At 35.5% G+C, this 15,000-nt stretch overlaps 1 protein-coding gene across 5 annotated transcripts in view; it reads left to right on the plus strand.

Moving 5' to 3' along the window:
* The window catches only part of LOC136846590 (EGFR adapter protein-like), a 1,014,562-nt gene that overhangs the window by 234,329 nt on the left and 765,233 nt on the right, over nt 1-15,000 (plus strand). The window contains exon 1 of one of the 5 annotated variants that reach the window (XM_067117465.1): nt 5,053-5,192. The exons of the other annotated variants lie outside the window; for them this stretch is intronic. Coding sequence (XP_066973566.1) covers nt 5,166-5,192 — 27 coding nt within the window. The 5' untranslated portion in view covers nt 5,053-5,165. Of the gene's footprint in view, nt 1-5,052; nt 5,193-15,000 lie in introns of those variants that run through there. 5 annotated transcript variants of the gene reach the window in all.

Genomic DNA, 15,000 nt, shown 5'->3' on the forward strand with positions numbered 1-15,000 from the left:
ATTATTTTAGGCTTTGTAAACAAGATGACGAAAATCTTAAGGCAGTTAGTCGTTCTTTTAATGTACAATAAATTACTCCTTAACATTATAACAGTTTATTATATGGCCTTATTAGTCATTAGGTTTCTATTACTTCCAGGATGAAATCTTGTCACGAAGTACTGAATCCATTTCAGGTTGAATCTCTGAAGAGAAATGTTGCAAGGGTCAGCGCGTGGTCACAGACCACATCCTGTCAGGCAAGCAAATAATACTATAATAGTCGTGGATCCACAGACCATATAATTTAATCTTTGTAGATCAACAATACGCAGGTTTTTATGACTCGGGTTTACCTTCCGGGGCATCTGGTAATTGAACTGTCTGTCTGTCTTACTGTCCGTCCGTCAGTCTGTGGTGTGTTATCGTCTTTATGTCTGTCAATCCACAAAGATAGATTTTTATAAGTAAGATAACCTTTAATATCTTTAAATATATGTAGTGTAAACTTTATATGTTGAGGATTCAACATTTGCGTTGTGGGCCCATGGGTTAGGGCCAAGGTCATACGTAGGGGTTCAAAGGTTAGGTAAAAATTCGCCACTGGCAGAAACATTATATATTTCATTCTTAACTTATTTTGATCTTTCTTGCAATTTTTCAAATTATGTAAAATTAAATTAATAAAGCTTGTTTATCACTTCCTTCAGTGTTTGCCAAACATACTCTTTTATTTTTTTTTATTTTTCTTTTATTCAAAAGTATGTTTATCTGGAGCATCCGGTTGCCAGTGTCGTTAACCGTACAGGAAAATAAAGAAATAAAGTAATTATATGGAGTGTAACTTTTAATATGCAGTAGAAAATGACCATGGATGATTGCCAGTAGGTCTCTTACTAAAGTCCTCAACTTCATCATTCAAAGTTATTTTTGAGGTTCCGGTCCGAGAAGAAATTGACATTCATCCTCTTCCATTCCACAAATAGGTGAAATGGAGAGTCATTTTTTCATTCCTTGGCAATAAATTGAGTTAATTCTTTTATTCCTCCCTAGTTAGGGTACCATTTCTGCACTTTGTTGCCATAACTATTCTGGACTGTGCTTGCAAGCATTAATTTACTTTTTGATATAAGTAAATTTGAGGCAGACACTCTGGGTTATGTTTATAAGTATTAAGTTATATGAAATTTGTGTTCTGATTGCTTGACCTTTTGTCCCTAAATCAGTATGCTTGACCTTTTGTCCCAAAATCAGTATGCTTGACCTTTTGTCCCTAAATCAGTATGTTTGACCTTTTGTTAAATCAGCATGTTTGACCTTTGTCCATAAATCAGTATGCTTGACCTTTTGGTAAATCAGTACGACCTTTTGTCCCTAAATCAGTACGCTTGATCTTTTGTCCCTAAATCAGTATGCTTGACCTTTTGTCCCTAAATCAGTATGCTTGACCTTTTGTCCCTAAATCAGTATGCTTGACCTTTTGTCCCTAAATCAGTATGCTTGACCTTTTGTCCCTAAATCAGTATGCTTGACCTTTTGTCCCTAAATCAGTATGTTTGACCTTTGTCCCTAAATCATGCTTGATCTTTTGTCCCTAAATCAGTATTGACCTTTTGTCCCTAAATCAGTATGCTTGACCTTTTGTCCTCAATCAGTATGTTTGACCTTTTTTCCTAAATCAGTATGCTTGACCTTTGTCCCTATGCTTGACCTTGTCCCTAAATCAGCATGTTTATGCCAAAACCTTCCATTTTATCCTCTTTAAAAGTCGATCACACTGTCACCTCGCCTTAGATGTGACAAATTTACACATATTATCAATTGCGAGAATTGTCCTTTTTCGTTGGAGTTACTCTTCCAGTTTCTGAGAGGCTTCTCTTATGCTGTAGCCAAACTAATGGACCGAACTTCCTGTGTACCTACATTTTTATCTCTTTATTTATTAATCTGTTCATTTTTCTCTTTTAATAACTGATCTCTTCTTTCTGTATTTCCCAATACCTTCTGTTACTTCTTCCAAATCTATGGCGCATTCTTTGGAAGCTTTAATTTCAAGTCAGTGGCCCTGGGGCTTATTCCATATGAACAGGGTTTATCTTTTGAATAATAATAATAATAATAATAATAATAATAATAATAATAATAATAATAATAATAATAATAATAATAATAATTCAAGTTTCTCTGGCTGAAGAGTTTCGGGTTGAGGGCCAACGGCGCGGCGCGGTGCCATGACTGTCAGTGCATTCAAGCTCTGTAGTATAAGATGCAAATATTAGAACTATTTGGTCTTGATTTATCGTCTGATTCTTGTTATTTTAATGTTGTTTGTTTGTTTGTTTGTTTTTGCGAAAACTGAAAACCAGAGTTTTTAATCTAGTTTTGTAATCCCTATATTTATCAAATATTGGTCTGCTTATCCATTCCATTCCCTCTCTCAGTCTCCCCCTTCCTCCTTCCCCAACGCCCCACCTTCTCCCACCCACCTTTCTCACATTCCAGCGCAGCCTACCTTGCCTTGCTCGTCGGCCTATTTAGATAACTCCTCTTGTATAACATGTTTCTCGTAGCCCCCTACATTCACCCTTCCCACCTATTTTTTTTTTTTTTTTCTCGATGAGCTTGTAAAACTACACTTCTTCCGTATCATGTAAAATCACTTGTTCCGTGGTGAATAACACGTCGATCCTGTTGTAGTGAAATCCGAAGCTGTAGTGAACTTCTCTGAAAAGATTATGTGTGTGTGTGTGTGTTTTTATGTCATAGATGAAGCCTGTTGCTGCGTGGGAGGGCTAAGTTTTTTTTATACTGTTAATTATTTGAGTTAGAGGTTTTTTTTTCCTTTTGTTAAATTGTGTGGCTTTTATTGTGTATGTAGGGGTTTTATAAGCATAATTGCGTATGTTAAGCAACCGCTTCTTAGAACTGTTTGATTAAAGTCTTTGAACTCATTTTTGTTGATTATCATCACAGATTTAAAGTTGATTGTTTAAATTAAACCTTTTGTTCCTTTAGTTAAGTCGTTTGGTTTTCATTAGGTATGTAGGTTTTTTGTATGCGTAATCGCGTATGCTAAGTAGCCTCTTCTTGTAAATGTTTAAAAAAGTCTTTGAACTCATTTTTGTTGATTATCAACGTAGATTCAAAATTATACTATACGTACAATGTCATAACTAATATATAAGAATGGGAAAGCTGTTGAACTTAGTGATTTTGCAATTAGAAATTTATATGAAAATTTTTTTATTTAACGTGATTAAAAATATCATAAGCACTAAGAGGCAGTTGTATTACACTAAAGTAGGATCTTGTCAGTATTCTTTATAATTTACTTTTGTAGGCCATATCAGCTGCAAGTTCTTCACTGGATGGGTCGATATCGTACTCGCCTAGCACTCTCCTAGGCCCGCGTTCGATTCTCCGGCCGGCCAGTTAAGGATTAGAGGAATTTATTTCTGGTGATAGAAATTCATTTCTCGGTATAATGTGGTTCGGATTCCACAATAAGCTGTGGGTCCCGTTGCTAGGTAACCAATTGGTTCTTAGCCACGTAAAGTAAGTCTAATCCTTCCGGCCAGCCATAGGAGAGCTGTTAATCAGCTCAGTGGTCTGGTTAAACTAAGGTATACTTAACTTAACTCACATCAGCTGTTAGCTGTTGAGAATCTATAATACACACGATTAATTGAAGGATCTTGTCAATGTTCTTAATAATTACATGCTCAGGAATTATTAATAACCATTTTTGAAGATCATATCAGCTGTCAGCTCTTCAGAAAAACATGAGAAAACTTACAGAAATTAAAATGATTGAGGTTTTGAGTATTACGTCAAGATGGTTAGAAGATTGAAGAGATGAAAAGCTCATTGCGTAAAGCTAAAACACCTGTTTACATTTTTATATATTTATTAATTTGTAAATTTATTTTATAATTTTTTTTAATAAGTGAGATCCTTTCTTTCTGTATTTCCCTTTACCTCCTCTTACTTCTTTCAGATGAACAGCATGTTCTTTGAAAGCTGGAATTTCAAGTCAATGGCCCCTGTTGGCTTGTTCCATATGAATAGGGTTCATCTTCTGAATATAATAATAATAATAATAATAATAATAATAATAATAATAATAATAATAATAATATCGTACTAGGGTTCATCTTCTGAATATAATAATAATAATAATAATAATAATAATAATAATAATAATAATAATAATAATAATAATAATAATATCGTAGCTGACGAGTAGATGCATACACTCACAAAAATTTCATCCCGTTATTGACTTAAATACACAAATGAAATGAAATGATGACATGCACAGCATAGACTCATCAGAAATGTCAGGTGAAGTTCATGTGTGTAAATACAATTATCACATCTGTATTCCATGCTAGACCTATATTTCAGCTTTAGCTTTCATGTTGAAACTAATGGACGACTCTGTGTGATCAAAGGTACACGGCTTTATAATCGCATTAAAATACTGTTGATGTTATCTCTGTGTTTATATTTATGTATATATATATAGATAGATAGATAGATAGATATAGTTATATATACATAAAAACACACTGCACAGGCAACACACACATACAGTATATAGTATATATATATATATATATATATATATATATATATATATATATATATATATCTACATATATAACACATTAATGTACATACATATCTGTATATGTATATAATATATATATATGTATATGTATATATGTATATACATATTTAACCTATGACAATAATTTGTTTATGCATGCTGAGATTGTACAGCAATACATCAAGAGAGAGAGAGAGAGATTATTCCATTACAAAAACGGTCTTCCTGCCTCGTTTCAGGATTATTTACAGATATTGAAAGTTACGTAATTGAGATAAATATTACCCGAAACGAACTGTCGAAACGTGAACTCATAAATCTTAAAAAAATTCACCCGAATTAAGTGTTATTTGTGATCTGCATAGAGGCTGCTCGCCTTCCCAATAACGTGTGAATTATTCGATAAGTGATCCGTTCAAATGACAGAGATTGAAAATTGATCAGTGAAAATGGCACTTCGTGGAAAATACACCGGACAAGCCATTACTTGTGTGTGCGTCCGTTTGTTCGTTTACCCACTGCTGTGACGTCATCATCGTTGCCCAGTCATCGACTTTTGAGATAGCGCTCCACCATGAGGATTGTTTATCACTATGCCTGGGTAAGTCATGGAAAAAAATTGTTATTTTCTTCTGGTTTTACCTTAACAAAAGTTTCTCTCTCTCTCTCTCTCTCTCTCTCTCTCTCTCTCTCTCTCTTGTTGATTTGTTTTTTAATCTGAATATTTAGAGGAAGAAATTAAGAAACTGTATTATTTTTCATTCCTCTATTCAGTCTAAAATTCCCTATTTATGTTTTTTTATGAATAATCCTCTACAATAAACAACAGGACAGAAGTATTGAATTATTGCGTTTTAGATTTAGGCCTACGCTTCTTGTTAGAATTCTTTATGAAAACCCTTTTTAATAATATAGGCCTAAGAACTGTACGGCAGTGCGTAACAATGGTGCTTCTTGTGACCAGGTGTTATATACGAGAATTCTGCTCCTCTTTTCTTTTGTTGCGTTTGCGTTGTATAGCACGAGAGACTGTTGTTTGCTTTTGCTCATCGAAGCGTTGTCTCTTATTATGTGTTTGTGGGCTTTCTGTTTCTTACTCTATATCGGCCTAGCATTATTTGTTATTCCTATCAGTTAACTTTCTGTCTGTCACTCTACATCGGCCTAGCATTATCCATTATTCCTGTCAGTAGGCTTTCTCTTTTCATTCGGCTCTCTCTCTCTCTCTCTCTCTCTCTCTCTCTCTCTCTCTCTCTCTCTCTCTCTCTCTCATTATGAGGTAAGTTTGCCATGTACGTAAGAATTACAAAATTAAACCCGGCTCCTCAATAGGCGAGCGAGGAAGGGGGCTCGGGAGCCTCACGAACTAAGCACACGACGTCTATTCAAGTAGTCTCATTTTCTTTTGAGTCTTCTGTAAGTCGACAGCTCTGGTAAATGAACTAGAGAAGGGTAATTATGTCTCCCATTTTCTCCTGGGGAGGTCTTACTTCCACCAGGTCTTTGTAAGGACCTGGAAAGCAAGCAGCAGAGGCTGTTTAAGAAAGAAAAAAAAATGTACCTCTCCCCACCCTCCCGCCAGCGAGGTTCATCTCATCCCCCCGACCTCTCTTCACAAGGCGGCGTAAGAAGAAGAGAAGGAAAAAATATCTTCTGCCTCTTCTCTTTTATACTGTAGCCACTCCTTTTAGTTCTCTTCCTTACGCCTCCTTCTTCGCCCACCCTCGAATTTATGCACGTTTTCTTTCTCCCTTCTCTTAAGCGGCTTCCATAACGGATGTGGCGCTATGCGATTCGGATATTTATTTCGTGAATATCTTTCTGAAGCAACCAGTCACCCTCCGTCCACCCTACCCTTGGTTACACTCCCGTACCCCCACCTCTTTACCAACCATCACCCCCCTCCAAATTGCCTTTTAAATTAACGAACTTGCATTGGAATAATAGGCTCGAAGTTTTCTTTGCGTCATATTTTAAAGTCTTTACAACAGGTTCTCTTGTAGGACATGTGTTTAAATTTGACTTTGGTTGGGGTAATGACAAGCAAATGGAAGAGAAGTGAGAGATATTCGCAAATAATGGCTAGTTCCATTCTCTGCTGAAAGCTATGGTAAACGTGGTATTAAATTCTATTAGATGACTATTGATGTTCATTACTGCTATCTCCGGTATGCTTGATTGTTTTCGCTAATACAGGATGCAGGAGATTATTGCGCGTTGCTCGGTGTTATTTAGAGAGAGAGAGAGGGAGAGCGAAATCAGCCGCAGAACGATTGCAACTTGAGTGTGATCGCTTAAAAGAGGAACGGACGCTTGTAAACTTGCGCAGTATTGATTTATGAATGAAGATGAAGGACTGTAGGGAATTTATAGTAGTACAGTAGTAAAGCATCTCATTTTGTTGTTCTTATGATCCCAATTTCTTGAGAGACAAGGGACGAATTCTAGTTTTTCTTTTCTTCAGTCCATATTCTGTGTAGGCCTATAACGTACCCAAAGCAGATAACGCTTTCAATTTCATTGTTTCCTTGACTTTTTATTTTTATATTTTTTCATTTCCATATTTTTTCTTCATCTAAGTCAAAGCTTAAAGAGGGCAACGTAGTCTTTCTTCGCTGTGCCTTTACTTGAAGTTTTAATTCGATGTCTTAAGAATTCAGTATAGTATAGTCTAGTACTACGTCGACTTGTAAATATACCCCCTTGTGTACTTTGTAGACCGCTGTGCCTACATTCTAAAGGGCCGGCTACCTTTCTTTAGCTGCTGTTTGATAACTTACTATATACTTCTTCAGAGACTATAAAACCTTTTTGATATTCATAGTCCTATGAATCAAAGAAACGAGTTGAAACCATACAGTTTTTAGCCTTCTTTATATAGCTCTGAAACAAAGGCTGCCTCCTTTGTAAATGGCTGCCACCCAATTTTCCACTCTTCATTGTAACCGTTTTCTTTCTTTCCTCGGTGAGATTGTTCCCAAATTTCGAGATAGATGCCACTTAGGAAGTTCTTGAGGATTAGCGCAGGAGTGCCTACCACCTTCTCAGTTGAGAATGCGTCGTTCGTTGACCGTAGTTGGTGTGACGCCAGGTGGAAGAAAGAAATACTGTGGGAGTCTACTGCTTTGTAGTATGGGTGCATGAAAAAATAATACTTGTAGATCTTGATGCTGATCTAGACTCATTTATATCGGTCAAACTCAACTTCTCTCTTCCCATGTTCCTCACAGGCCTGGTCTAGATACGGCCATTAGGTTTCCAATCCGAACGGCCTCAGCATTAAAGATATAAAAAAATATAGAAAAAAAATATAGAAAAAACTCGAAGACCGAGTTTTCTGGTTCTTTTTCACATAATTATATAATATTCAGTCAATCATTCCTGCAACTTCCAGTATGTACACATCTCTAAGTTTAACTTAAGTGAATGATTTGTTCCTGACTTGTAAATAAGACTTGTTTAGCATTTATATAATTAGACATACTCCATACTTAACTGTGTGAGCTAATGTGCATTCTTCACAAATACGCACGCTTACATACATACAATATATATACTGTGTATATATATATATATATATATATATATATATATATATATATATATATATATATATATATATATATATATATATATATATATATATAATGTAAGTGTGCGTATTCATGCACTCCTCACAAATTTGTGCACTCTTCACAAATACGAACACTTACATACATATTATATATTAACTAATTTCGTTTTATTTATATATGGAAGTATTTAGGCATCGTCATGTTCATCATATGGTAACACAGCAATCACTAAAATTCCAATCGATTCCTGTCATTTTAAAGATCAATTTTTTTTTCTTTTGCCTTGTAAGCTACTCGTAGGCAGTTTCCATCGATACCGCGTTCGTAAAACGCATACCGTACGTGATCGGTGTTTGATGAGTATTGTGAAACGCCCCGGAAGACAACTTCAAAACTTCTGGTATCGATTCCGTGGAAATTTCGCATTGAGGAGGAACAAACCACAAAGACTTTAATTTCGGTAAAAGGTTTCGAGAAACATGCGTCCGTATATCTATATGTAATGTCTCTCGTTTCTTTGTTGCTCAGAAAGGAATTTATTTATTTATTTTTTTAAGATGTACAGACATAATGCTATACGTTGATCACGTTGCTTTGTTGCGAATGCAGGTCGACCCCCATATTGCTTGATGCATCAGCCCTTTTTTTTATTATTATTATTTTTGTAGGATTTTGCTTATGCGTCTAAGCTCTGAAAGAAGTTTGGAGGAATTAGCTGATTAGCTGCTAAGGGGTGCTTTCCGATATGTTTGTGCACCGAAGTCCTGTGCTCCTTGCATCCTAAGCATCTGTATTTAAGAACTCATTCTCAAGAATCCTAAGGTTATCCTTTATTCTTTAATTCATAGGTAACCATTCAAGACAGTTTTATTCTATAAGAAAAAATATTGAACAAATAATCTGGGGTACTGTTCATTGGCCTAGCCTCTACCAGAAGAATACAGTTATTTTTTCTTGATCATAATGCAATGCATTACTCACTCAAAAACGATAACGCCTTGTATTTTAATGTTTTTTTTTTTTAGATATTTATTTGTTTATCTTTTAATTTATTAATTTACCTTCTTTTCAAATAGATGATCTCTTCTTTCTATACTTCCCATTATCTTCTGTAACTTTTTTCAAATGAACACCACATTCTTTGGAAGCTTGAGTTTCAAGTCATAACCCCATGTAGGGTTGTTCCACATGAATATGGGTTTGTCTTCTGAATAATAATAATAATAATAATAATAATAATAATAATAATAATAATAAAATAATAATAATAATAATAATGCAATTCAGTTTTCAATATGGAGTAGTACGTAACTGATTTATATTATTTAAGGTTATTGTGTCCTAGCCAAATGCTGCGTCTCTCAGGTTGCGAAGTGAACAAAATATTACAAGAACGGAATGCACACGCATGAACAGATATTACAAGAACGAAAGGTTCGCGCGTGAACAGAGATTAAAAGAACGGAAGGTACGCTCACGAACAAAGATTACAAGAACGGAAGGTACGCCCAGAGCACGGGGAACGTGCTGTGAGTAATGGCTCCGGACGAGTTAACGTTCTCAAGGCGTTTGTTGGGTGTTAGACCATGTGTACTGTTTGCGTTAATTCCGCCAGTCCTTCTCTGTTTGTTAGGGTGTCCTTCCAACCTTCACGCTCCCGGGGTTTCTGGTGCGTGCTGCCACATCGCTATAACCAACACCTAAAGAAGTCTTCTTTAGACCGTGGTTACAACTTACCTCCATGTACTTCCGAGTCATGCCTCCCGTAGGGGAGCAGTGCCATCAGTTCACCTCACGGGGTGCACTGTAGGCACTACTAAAGGTTCTTTGCAGCGTCCCTTTGGCCCCTAGCTGCAACCCCTTTCATTGTTTTTATTGTACCTCCATTCATATTATCTTTCTTCCATCTTGCCATCCACCCTCTCCTAACATTATTTCATAGTGCAACTGCGAGGTTTTCCTCCAGTTACACCTTTCAAACCTACTTACTCTCAGTTTCCTTTCCAACGCTGAATGACCTCATAGGTCCCAGTGCTTGGCCTTTGTCGTAAACTCTGTATTCAAGTAATGCGTCCATGGTTGATCTCGCGTTTTGTAGTCTCAAAGTGTGGATATTACTAATATTATTATCATTATTTCGTGAGTGATAGTATTGACGATAACTACGTTTAGTGAATGAATAATAACAGATCAGTATCGAGCATCGTAACTCGAGAAAAAGCAAAAATTTAAGAACAAATTCATTCAAAACCACCTACACTTTCGTAGACTGAATGTGTGGAGACATTCATTCACTCCTGTGTCTTCACACTGAAGAGGGAGTATGACGCTCCAAAACTATGTGTTTTTTAATACATTTTTTCTCCAATTTGTGTTTTTTTAATTGACTGAATTATGTGGATGGTAATAATCACGAGGCGTCAGTGCATTCGTCCTCAGTGATAATAGGCCTACATCCCAGACATGAGTTAGATGAATGCACTGATAATCTCCAATAAAGAGTTAGTGGTATTTATGTACTCCATTATTTCTCTTTTATTTCCACTTCTCTGTTTCATCTTGTGTTTTGCTATTTTACTTGACTCGCTTCTAGTTCTGTGTTTTCTTCTTTGCTTCGTAAATGGTCATTCTGTTCCGTGAGAGTTTTGTAGGTAATTTAGGGCCAACTTTGTTATGTTCCTTATGTATGTTTGTGTGCATCATGAATATTAATAAGTTCAGAAATACACACAACATATATATATGCATATATGTAATATATACTGTATATCCATGTGAATATATATATATAATATACATACATACATACATACATACATACATACATACATACATACATACATACATACATACACACACACACACACACACACGTAAAAGCACATACAGTTTTATAGCCCATCAGTTCATATTAAATATTTCTTATTATATTCATCAAAAAATCCACCAGCCTTCGATACCATCAATCCCAAGGCATGACAAAAACCCCTAAAAAAAATACAATATGAATCGCGTCTTCATAACTCTTTCAGCTCAGGTTATTAAATTATATCCCGGAAATGTGTTCAAAGAGTGGTAACATTTTCCCAATTAACTCCTAAATCAGCTGATTAAGCGAGCTCTGTAAATTAGTTTTTTTTTCTCTCTCCCTCTCGGGGCGATATTCGCTCCAGAGAAAGAGTTAGAAACGAACTGACTGGGAATAGTGAGGAAATAGTGATGAAGTATCCCCTTTTTTTCGGCGTCTTTGATCCTGGCTTGCACGGAAGGATTCAGTCATTTTACAATTATCGTCAGTCTGCTTTCGGAGCCTATGGCTAATTCGCTAAAATTGATGAATGATTTGTTCAACGAGGTTATAATACTTGATTGCCTCGAAATCATTAGCTAATTATTACTTTTAGTTTTCTGTAAAAGAAAACTATTGTGCCATCTTTGTTTGTTCGTCCGCACTTTTTCTGTCCACCCTCAGATCATAAAAACTACTGAGGCTAGAGAACTACAAATTGGGATGGTGATCATCCACCCTCCAATCACCGAACATAGCAAATTGCAGCCCTCTAGCCTCAGTAGTTTTTATTTTATTTAAGGTTAAAGTTAGCCATAATGGTGCACCTGGCAACGTATATATATAGGAAAGGCCACCACCGGGCCGTGGTTAAAATTTCATGAGCCGCGGCTCATGCAGCATTACACCGGCTGTACAGAATACTCGATTGCGCCGAAGAGACCGGCGCATTTTTTACTTGTTTTCTAATGAACGCAATATTCTTTGGAAGCTTGAATTTCAAGTCAGTGGACCCTGCGGGCCTGTTCCATATGAATGGTGTTCAGTTTCTAAATAATAATAATAATAATAATAATAATAATAATAATAATAATAATAATAATAATAATGATAATAATAATAATAATAAGCTTGAATTTCAAGTCAATGGACAATGCAAGCCTGTTCCATATGAATGGGGTTCATTTTCTGAATAATAATAATAATAATAATAATAATAATAATAATAATAATAATAATAATAATAATAATAATAATAATAATACCATTTACCGGACATTCTTTAATCAAAAAATTTCAAGTATGGATGTTGCTTAGAGGAGATACAAGCTTTGTATTTTTGGTTTACTTAATACTTTTTACTTAATACTTCTGTCTGTTCAGCTTATTCTTTCACTCATTTATAAAGCCTCTCTCTCTCTCTCTCTCTCTCTCTCTCTCTCTCTCTCATCTTCTTCCTTTTCCTGTATTAAGCGAGTTGTGTGAAGTTCCTTACGTAGACTTTTTTATTTTTACCGCAAAAAGCACGTTAAACGCAGAAGAAGGAGAAGAAGAATATTCTCATATCCTGACAAATTACAAAAGCACATTTTCGTGCAGATAACTTTTGCTTTTATGGGAATCATCCAATTTCAACTGTTTTTAGAGCTTGATGTTGTTTATTTGTGTTTCACTACAACTTTTAGATCAATTTTTTTTTAACTACTGTATAAATATATCATTCATTTTTGCATTTTTTACAGTTTTAATTTTTTACCATTTACATTTTCCTTGTCACTGATTTAGTAAAGATAAGTTATTGTTTTATTTATTGTTTTCTTTATATTTATATCACTACAACTTAATAATCACGGTTTTTGTGATCATTGTTATATCTTTCATTTTTGCATTTTAACAGTTTTAATTTTTTGTCATGTACGTTTTCCCCATCTTGAAGAAAGTAAAGATAAGTTTGATTTTTATTATGTTTAGAAAATTTCTGAATATATATTCAGCATGCTTCAAGGCGGTTCATTTCTTTTTTCGGTCATTTACATTTTCCGTATCTGGAAGTAAGTAAAAATAAGTTTTATTTTTATTATTTTTCGAAAATGTTTTCTTATCTTTCCTTTTTGTATTGTTTACAATCTTCATTTTTTGCCATTTATATTTTTCCTTATCTTTAATTTTTGCATTGTTTACAGTTTTCATTTTTTCCCATTTACATTTTCCTTATCTATCATTTTTTCATTGTTTACAGTTGTCATTTTTTCCCATTTACATTTTCCTTATCTTTCATTTTTGCATTATTTACAGTTTTCATTTTTTCCCATTTACATTTTCCTTATCTTCCATTTTTGCATTGTTTACAGTTTTCATTTTTTCCCATTTACATTTTCCTTGTCTGGAAATAAGTAAAGATAATTTTTATTTTGATTATTTTATTAGTTTTCAGGTAAAGATAAGTTTTGTTTTTATTATTTTTCAACATTTTTGTTAATATATATTCAACATCCTTGAAGGCGGTGAGTGTTAATTAGAGAGTATCCAACCTATGGATTGATGCTCCCAGCCCTTAAATATGTCTAGTGGCCCTTCTGACCTTTTACAAGGTGGCGCTGCTGATTAATTTTTCCTCGAGGCAGTGAGCGAGAAGAGACTGACTCTCTCTCTCTCTCTCTCTCTCTCTCTCTCTCTCTCTCTCTCTTTCTTTCTTTTCTCTTTCTGTCCTTCTTTCTCTTTTCTCTCTCTCTCTCTCTCTCTCTCTCTCTCTCTCTCTCTCTCTCTCTCTCTCTCTCTCAAAGGGCGTTTGTTTGTGCGTGCGCGTGCGTGCACGATGAAAGACAACACGCTGCCTGAACGTGTTGTCGGACGCGTCGGGAGGAACCCACTGACTGACGACCTAACATATAACGAACTGCAAACGATGCAGGTGGTAAACAAAACACGGTCAGACAAAAGACGAAACTTCGGATGTCGGTCGGGCGGCCTAACGAACGGGAAGATGAAAGAGAGGAACGCACATAAAAAGGTCGCGAGGACAAAACACGGAGAATGGTGAACCCACGACCCACTAAACCCAGGACCCAGTAAACCGAACAGTGGCGGCCTGGCTGTCAGAGCGTGAAAAGACATTAACAAAAGACGCACAGTAAACCCAAACAATGGCCGACTGCCCAGTCCGTGAAGGGAGTATTAGATCAAATAACTTTAAAGTTGATGTAAACACTCGTCTTTTTGTCCTTGTCCGTAATTATCATTGTTCGTTAATTATTCCTTCTACCGCCTTTTTTTTTTTCCTATACCTTTATTCCAATGGCCCTTGCTGATTGCTCTGGAATATATGTTGAAATGTCAGCTTGTCATAAACCAACCCTTGAGTGATGACATTGTTATGCGTAGTTTTTTTTTATAGTTTATGTTTTTATCTAGTTTCCTCTCTTTTTATCTCTCTCTCTCTCTCTCACTCTCTCTCTCTCTCTCTCTTTATATTCTGCAGTAATTGCTATTTTAAAAATAAATGTCTAGTAGGTTTTCATAGTTAGGTTGTCTCTCTCTCTCTCTCTCTCTCTCTCTCTCTCTCTCTCTCTCTCTCTCTCTCTCTCTCTCTCGTGATATTCTGCAGTAATCGTCATTTTAAAAATAGCTTGATATAGTAGGTTTTTTCATAATTTAGGTCTCTCTCTCTCTCTCTCTCTCTCTCTCTCTCTCTCTCTCTCTCTCTCTCTCTCTCTCTCTCTCTCTCTCTCTTTCTCTCTCTCTCTCTCTCTCTCTCTCCGTTATATTTTGCAGTAATTTTTATTTTAAAAATAGCTTTTAATATCAAAACGCACTAATTTTCATTTAAAAAAATCAAAAAGGCTTTAAATGGGTCTGCATACTTAGGCTTTCAGCTAGGAGATAGATTTAAAACCTATTTCTGACATTACTTATTGAGACACATTTAAACAAGTAAAAAATAGTTTCTTCGGCGCAATGGAATTTTCTGTACATCGCATAATCAAGGCCACCAAAAATAGATCTGTTTTTCGGTGGTCTCGGTATAATGATGTATAAACCGCGGCCCA

The sequence above is a fragment of the Macrobrachium rosenbergii genome, chromosome 15 (genome assembly GCF_040412425.1).
Source record: "Macrobrachium rosenbergii isolate ZJJX-2024 chromosome 15, ASM4041242v1, whole genome shotgun sequence".
Taxonomy (NCBI): domain Eukaryota; kingdom Metazoa; phylum Arthropoda; class Malacostraca; order Decapoda; family Palaemonidae; genus Macrobrachium; species Macrobrachium rosenbergii.